This window comes from Marmota flaviventris, chromosome 12 (genome assembly GCF_047511675.1).
Source record: "Marmota flaviventris isolate mMarFla1 chromosome 12, mMarFla1.hap1, whole genome shotgun sequence".
Lineage (NCBI taxonomy): Eukaryota > Metazoa > Chordata > Mammalia > Rodentia > Sciuridae > Marmota > Marmota flaviventris.
Genome location: NC_092509.1, coordinates 2849172 through 2856522, shown reverse-complemented (window position 1 = coordinate 2856522; position 7351 = coordinate 2849172). Strand labels below are relative to the sequence as shown.

General features: G+C 74.0%; 2 protein-coding genes across 2 annotated transcripts; both read right to left on the bottom strand.

Annotated features, from left to right (window-relative positions):
* Window positions 1-999: 999 nt before the first annotated feature.
* LOC139707881 (uncharacterized) lies at window positions 1000-2913 on the bottom strand. The gene is made up of 3 exons (XM_071619784.1): window positions 2514-2913; window positions 1446-2420; window positions 1000-1340 (listed from the first exon to the last, which is right to left on the bottom strand). The coding sequence occupies exons 1-3, from the start codon at window positions 2911-2913 to the stop codon at window positions 1000-1002; spliced, it is 1716 nt and encodes a 571-aa protein (XP_071475885.1).
* A 1159-nt stretch (window positions 2914-4072) lies between these two features.
* LOC139707880 (uncharacterized) lies at window positions 4073-5545 on the bottom strand. The gene has a single exon (XM_071619783.1). The coding sequence runs from the start codon at window positions 5543-5545 to the stop codon at window positions 4073-4075; it is 1473 nt and encodes a 490-aa protein (XP_071475884.1).
* Between the last annotated feature and the right edge of the window lie 1806 nt (window positions 5546-7351).

Genomic DNA, 7351 nt, shown 5'->3' with positions numbered 1-7351 from the left:
GGGGGTCGGCGTCCGGGTCGGCGGGGGGGGCGGGTCGGCGTCGGCGTGGGGGTGGCATCCAGGGTGGCTGCGGCTGCCTCGGCCTCGTTCGCCACGCCCTCTTCGCCGCTTCCTTATTTCCGCGAGGTAAGGCAGAGGCGGGGGATTGGGGGTCGGCGTGCGGGTGGCAGTCAGGGTGGCGGAATCGGCCTCGTTACCGGCCGCAGCCGCTTCCTTATTCCACCGAGGTAAGGCAGCGGCGGGGGGCGGGGGGTTCGGGTTGGGGGGGTGGTGGTCGGTGTCGGTGTCAGCATCGGTGGGGGGGGTCGGCTGGGGGCGTGGTCGGCGGGGGGGCAGTATCGGCGTCGGAGTGGGGGTGGAAGCCAGGATGGCAGCCAGGGTGGCGGCCTCGGCCTCGTTCCCAGCGGCGTCCGCTTCGTTATTTCCCCGAGGTAAGGCAGCGGCGGGGGGGGGGTCGGTGGGGGTTGGGGTTTGGGTTGGGGGGGGGTGGTCGGTGTCGGCGTCGGCGTCGGTGTCGGAGTGTTGGTGGCAGCCATCTTGGCAGCCAGGGTGGCGGTCTCGGCCTCCCTCGTTCCCGGCCACGGCCGCTTCCTTATTCACCAGAGGTAAGGCGGGGGGGGGGTCGGCGGGGGGGGGTCGGGTTGGGGGGTGGTGGTCGGTGTCGGTGTCGGCATCGGTGGGGGGGGTCGGCTGGGGGCGTGGTCGGCGGGGGGGCAGTATCGGCGTCGGAGTGGGGGTGGAAGCCAGGATGGCAGCCAGGGTGGCGGCCTCGGCCTCGTTCCCAGCGGCGTCCGCTTCGTTATTTCCCCGAGGTAAGGCAGCGGCGGGGGGGGGGGTCGGTGGGGGTTGGGGTTTGGGTTGGGGGGGGGTGGTCGGTGTCGGCGTCGGCATAGGTGGGGGGAGGTCGGCGGGGGCGGGGTCAGTGTCGGAGTGTTGGTGGCAGCCATATTGGCAGCCAGGGTGGCGGCCTCGGCCTCGTTCCCGGCTGAGGCCGCTTTGTTATTCCCCCGAGGTAAGGCAGCGGCAGGGGGGGGGGTCGGCGGGGCGGGGTTCGGGTTGGGGGGGTGGTGGTCGGTGTCGGTGTCGGCATAGGTCGGCAGGGTGGGTGGGTGTCGGTGTCGGAGTGAGGGTGGCAGCCATATTGGCAGCCAGGGTGGCGGCCTTGGCCTCGTTCCCGGCTGCGGCCGCTTCGTTATTCACCCGCGGTAAGGCAGCCGCGGGGTGGGGGGGCTCGGCGGGGGGGGGATTCGGGTTGGGGGGGTGGTGGTCGGTGTCGGTGTCGGCATCGGTGGGGGGGGTCGGCGGGGTGAGTGGTCGTCGGGGTGGGTGGTCGTCGGCGTCTGTGTCGGAGTGGGGGTGGCAGCCATATTGGCAGCCAGGGTGGCGGCCTCGGCCTCGTTCCCGGCTGAGGCCGCTTTGTTATTCCCCCGAGGTAAGGCAGCGGCAGGGGGGGGGGTCGGCGGGGCGGGGTTCGGGTTGGGGGGGTGGTGGTCGGTGTCGGTGTCGGCATAGGTCGGCAGGGTGGGTGGGTGTCGGTGTCGGAGTGAGGGTGGCAGCCATATTGGCAGCCAGGGTGGCGGCCTTGGCCTCGTTCCCGGCTGCGGCCGCTTCGTTATTCACCCGCGGTAAGGCAGCCGCGGGGTGGGGGGGCTCGGCGGGGGGGGGATTCGGGTTGGGGGGGTGGTGGTCGGTGTCGGTGTCGGCATCGGTGGGGGGGTCGCGGGTGGAGTGGTGTCGGGGGTGGGTGGTCGTCGGCGTCTGTGTCGGAGTGGGGGTGGCAGCCATATTGGCAGCCAGGGTGGCGGCCTTGGCCTCGTTCCCGACCGCAGCCGCTTCCTTATTCCCCCAGGTAAGGCAGCGGCAGGGGGTTCGTGGGGGGGGGGTCGGGTTGGGGGGGTGGTGTTCAGTGTCGGCGGGGGGCGGGGTCGGTGGGGTGGGTGGGCGTCGGCGTCGGCATCGGAGTGGAGGTGGCAGCCAGGGTGGCAGCCAGGGTGGCGGCCTCGGCCTCGTTCCAGCCGCTGCCGCTTCGTTATTCCCCGTGGTAAGGCAGCGGAGAAGGGGTTGGGGGTCGGCCGGGGGGGTTCGGGTTGGTTGGGTGGTGGTCGGTGTCGGTGTTGGCATCGGTGGGGGGGTCGGGCGGGGGGCGGGGTCAGCGGGGTGGGTGGGCGTCGGGGTCGGAGTGGGCGTGGCAGCCAGGGTGGCAGCCAGGGTGGCGGCCTCAGCCTCGTTCCCGGCCGCAGCCGCTTCCTTATTCCCCGGGTAAGGCAGCGGCGGGGGTGGGGGTGGTCTGCGGGGCGGGGGGTTGGGATGGAGGGGTGGTGTTCGGGTCGGCGGGGTGCGGGGTGGGTGGGCGTCCGCGTCAGAGTTGGGGTGGCAGCCAGGGTGGCGGCCTTGGCCTCGTTCCTGGCCGCCTTCGCTTCCTTATTCCCCCGAGGTAAGGCGGGGGGGGGGTCGGGTTGGGGGGTGGTGGTCGGTGTCGGTGTCAGCATCGGTGGGGGGGGTCGGCTGGGGGCGTGGTCGGCGGGGGGGCAGTATCGGCGTCGGAGTGGGGGTGGAAGCCAGGATGGCAGCCAGGGTGGCGGCCTCGGCCTCGTTCCCAGCGGCGTCCGCTTCGTTATTTCCCCGAGGTAAGGCAGCGGCGGGGGGGGGGGGGGCGGTCGGTGGGGGTTGGGGTTTGGGTTGGGGGGGGGTGGTCGGTGTCGGCATCGGTGGGGGGGGTCGGCGGGGTGGGTGGGCGTCGGCGTCGGAGTGTTGGTGGCAGCCATATTGGCAGCCAGGGTGGCGGCCTCGGCCTCCCTCGTTCCCGGCCACGGCCGCTTCCTTATTCACCAGAGGTAAGGCAGCGGCGGGGGGGGGGGTCGGCGGGGGTGGGGTTCGGGTTGTGGGGTGGTGGTTGGTGTCCGGTGTCGGCATCGGTGGGGGGAGGTCGGCGGGGGCGGGGTCGGCGTCGGAGTGGGGGTGGCAGCCAGGGTGGCGGCCTCGGCCTCGTTCCCGTCTGAGGCCGCTTCGTTATTCCCCCGGGTAAGGCAGCGGCGGGGGGGGGGGGGTCTGCGGGGCGGGGGGTCGGGATGGAGGGGTGGTGTTCGGTGTCGGCATTGGTGGGGGGGTCGGCGGGGTGCGGGGTGGGTGGGCGTCCGCGTCGGAGTTGGGGTGGCAGCCAGGGTGGCGGCCTCGGCCTCGTTCCAGCCGCTGCTGCTTCGTTATTCCCCGTGGTAAGGCAGCGGAGAAGGGGTTGGGGGTCGGCCGGGGGGTTCGGGTTGGTTGGGTGGTGGTCGGTGTCGGTGTTGGCATCGGTGGGGGGGTCGGCGGGGGGCGGGGTCAGCGGGGTGGGTGGGCGTCGGGGTCGGAGTTGGGGTGGCAGCCAGGGTGGCGGCCTTGGCCTCGTTCCTGGCCGCCTGCGCTTCGTTATTCCCCCGAGGTAAGGCGGGGGGGGGGGGTCGGCGGGGGGGGGTCGGCGTGGGGGGGGTTCGGGTTGGGGGGGTGGTGGTCGGTGTCGGTGTCGGCATCGGTGGGGGGGGTCGGCTGGGGGCGTGGTCGGCGGGGGGGCAGTATCGGCGTCGGAGTGGGGGTGGAAGCCAGGATGGCAGCCAGGGTGGCGGCCTCGGCCTCGTTCCAAGCGGCGTCCGCTTCGTTATTTCCCCGAGGTAAGGCAGCGGCGGGGGGAGGGGGGTCGGCGTGGCGGGGTTCGGTTTGGGGGGGTGGTGGTCGGTGTCGGTGTCGGCATCGGTTGGGGGGGGTCGGCGGGGTGGGTGGGCGTCGGCGTCGGTGTCGGAGTGTTGGTGGCAGCCATATTGGCAGCCAGGGTGGCGGCCTCGGCCTCCCTCGTTCCCGGCCACGGCCGCTTCCTTATTCACCAGAGGTAAGGCAGCGGCGGGGGGGGGGGTCGGCGGGGGGGGGGGGGTCGGCGGGGGTGGGGTTCGGGTTGGGGGGGTGGTGGTCGGTGTCGGTGTCGGCATAGGTTGGGGGGGGTCGGCCGTGTGGGTGGGCGTCGGTGTCGGTGTCGGAGTGAGGGTGGCAGCCATATTGGCAGCCAGGGTGGCGGCCTCGTTCCCGGCCACGGCTGCTTCGTTATTCACCCGCGGTAAGGCAGCCGCGGGGTGGGGGGGCTCGGTGGGGGGGGATTCGGGTTGGGGGGGTGGTGGTCGGTGTCGGTGTCGGCATCGGTGGGGGGGGTTGGCGGGGGGCGGGGTCGGCGGGTGGGTGGGCGTCGCGTCGGTGTCGGAGTGGGGGTGGCAGCCATATTGGCAGCCAGGGTGGCGGCCTTGGCCTCGTTCCCGGCTGCGGCCGCTTCGTTATTCCCCCCCCCCCCAGGTAAGGCAGCGGCTGTGGGGGGGGTGTTGGCGGGGGGGTTCGGGTTGGGGGGGTGGTCCGTGTCGGTGTCGGCATCGGTGAGGGGGGGTCGGCGGGGGGCGGGGTCGGCGGGGGTGGGTGGGCGTCGGGGTCGGAGTGGGCGTGGCAGCCAGGGTTGCGGCCTCGGCCTCGTTCCAGCCGCTGCTGCTTCGTTATTCCCCGTGGTAAGGCAGCGGAGAAGGGGTTGGGGGTCGGCCGGGGGGGTTCGGGTTGGTTGGGTGGTGGTCGGTGTCGGTGTTGGCATCGGTGGGGGGGGTCGGCGGGGGGCGGGGTCAGCGGGGTGGGTGGGCGTCGGGGTCGGAGTGGGGGTGGCAGCCAGGGTGGCGGCCTCAGCCTCGTTCCCGGCCGCAGCCGCTTCCTTATTCCCCCGGGTAAGGCAGCGGCGGGGGGGGGTGGTCTGCGGGGCGGGGGGTCGGGATGGAGGGGTGGTGTTCGGTGTCGGCATCGGTGGGGGGGGTCGGCGGGAGGCGGGGTCAGCGGGGTGGGTGGGCGTCGGGGTCGGAGTGGGGGTGGCAGCCAGGGTGGCGGCCTCGGCCTCGTTCCTGGCCGCAGCCGCTTCCTTATTCCCCCAGGTAAGGCAGCGGCGGGGGGGGGGGGGTCTGCGGGGCGGGGGGTCGGGATGGAGGGGTGGTGTTCGGTGTCGGCATAGGTGGGGGGGGTCGGCGGGGGGGGTCGGCGGGGGGGGGGTCGGGTTGGGGGGGTGGTGTTCAGTGTCGGTGTCCGCATCGGTGGGGGGTGTCGGCGGGGGGCGGGGTCGGCGGGGTGGGTGGGCGTCGGCGTCGGCATCGGAGTGGAGGTGGCAGCCAGGGTGGCAGGCAGGGTGGCGGCCTCGGCCTCGTTCCAGCCGGTGCCGCTTCCTTATTCCCCGTGATAAGGCAGCGGAGGAGGGGTTGGGGGTCGGCGTGGGGGGGGTCGGGTTGGGGGGGTGGTGGTCGGTGTCGGTGTCGGCATCGGTGGGGGCGGTCGGCGGGGGGCGGGGTCGGCGTCGGAGTGGGCGTGGCAGCCAGGGTGGCGACCTTGGCATCGTTCCCGGCCGCAGCCGCTTCCTTATTCCCCCAGGTAAGGCAGCGGCGGGGGGTTCGCGGGGGGGGGGGGGTCGGGTTGGGGGGGTGGTGTTCAGTGTCGGTGTCCGCATCCGTGGGGGGGGTCGGCGGGGGGCGGGGTCGGTGTGGTGGGTGGGCGTCGGCGTCGGCATCGGAGTGGAGGTGGCAGCCAGGGTGGCAGCCAGGGTGGCGGCCTCGGCCTCGTTCCAGCCGCTGCTGCTTCGTTATTCCCCGTGGTAAGGCAGCGGAGAAGGGGTTGGGGGTCGGCCGGGGGGGTTCGGGTTGGTTGGGTGGTGGTCGGTGTCGGTGTTGGCATCGGTGGGGGGGGTCGGCGGGGGGCGGGGTCAGCGGGGTGGGTGGGCGTCGGGGTCGGAGTGGGGGTGGCAGCCAGGGTGGCGGCCTCAGCCTCGTTCCCGGCCGCAGCCGCTTCCTTATTCCCCCGGGTAAGGCAGCGGCGGGGGGGGGGGGTCTGCGGGGCGGGGGGTCGGGATGGAGGGGTGGTGTTCGGTGTCGGCATTGGTGGGGGGGTCGGCGGGGTGCGGGGTGGGTGGGCGTCCGCGTCGGAGTTGGGGTGGCAGCCAGGGTGGCGGCCTTGGCCTCGTTCCCGGCTGCGGCCGCTTCGTTATTCCCCCCCCCCCAGGTAAGGCAGCGGCTGTGGGGGGGGTGTTGGCGGGGGGGGGTTCGGGTTGGGGGGGTGGTCCGTGTCGGTGTCGGCATCGGTGAGGGGGGGTCGGCGGGGGGGGGTGGGCGTCGGCGTCGGAGTGGGCGTGGCAGCCAGGGTTGCGGCCTCGGCCTCGTTCCAGCCGCTGCTGCTTCGTTATTCCCCGTGGTAAGGCAGCGGAGAAGGGGTTGGGGGTCGGCCGGGGGGGTTCGGGTTGGTTGGGTGGTGGTCGTTGTCGGTGTTGGCATCGGTGGGGGGGGTCGGCGGGGGGCGGGGTCAGCGGGGTGGGTGGGCGTCGGGGTCGGAGTGGGCGTGGCAGCCAGGGTGGCAGCCAGGGTGGCGGCCTCAGCCTCGTTCCCGGCCGCAGCCGCTTCCTTATTCCCCCGGGTAAGGCAGCGGCGGGGGAGGGGGTGGTCTGCGGGGCGGGGGGTCGGGATGGAGGGGTGGTGTTCGGTGTCGGCATCGGTGGGGGGGGTCGGCGGGAGGCGGGGTCAGCGGGGTGGGTGGGCGTCGGGGTCGGAGTGGGGGTGGCAGCCAGGGTGGCGGCCTCGGCCTCGTTCCTGGCCGCAGCCGCTTCCTTATTCCCCCAGGTAAGGCAGCGGCGGGGGGGGGGGGTCTGCGGGGCGGGGGGTCGGGATGGAGGGGTGGTGTTCTGTGTCGGCATAGGTGGGGGGGGTCGGCGGGGGGGGTCGGCGGGGGGGGGTCGGGTTGGGGGGGTGGTGTTCAGTGTCGGTGTCCGCATCGGTGGGGGGTGTCGGCGGGGGGCGGGGTCGGCGGGGTGGGTGGGCGTCGGCGTCGGCATCGGAGTGGAGGTGGCAGCCAGGGTGGCAGCCAGGGTGGCGGCCTCGGCCTCGTTCCAGCCGCTGCTGCTTCGTTATTCCCCGTGGTAAGGCAGCGGAGAAGGGGTTGGGGGTCGGCCGGGGGGGTTCGGGTTGGTTGGGTGGTGGTCGGTGTCGGTGTTGGCATCGGTGGGGGGGGTCGGCGGGGGGCGGGGTCAGCGGGGTGGGTGGGCGTCGGGGTCGGAGTGGGGGTGGCAGCCAGGGTGGCGGCCTCAGCCTCGTTCCCGGCCGCAGCCGCTTCCTTATTCCCCCGGGTAAGGCAGCGGCGGGGGGGGGGGGGTCTGCGGGGCGGGGGGTCGGGATGGAGGGGTGGTGTTCGGTGTCGGCATTGGTGGGGGGGTCGGCGGGGTGCGGGGTGGGTGGGCATCCGCGTCGGAGTTGGGGTGGCAGCCAGGGTGGCGGCCTCGGCCTCGTTCCAGCCGCTGCTGCTTCGTTATTCCCCGTGGTAAGGCAGCGGA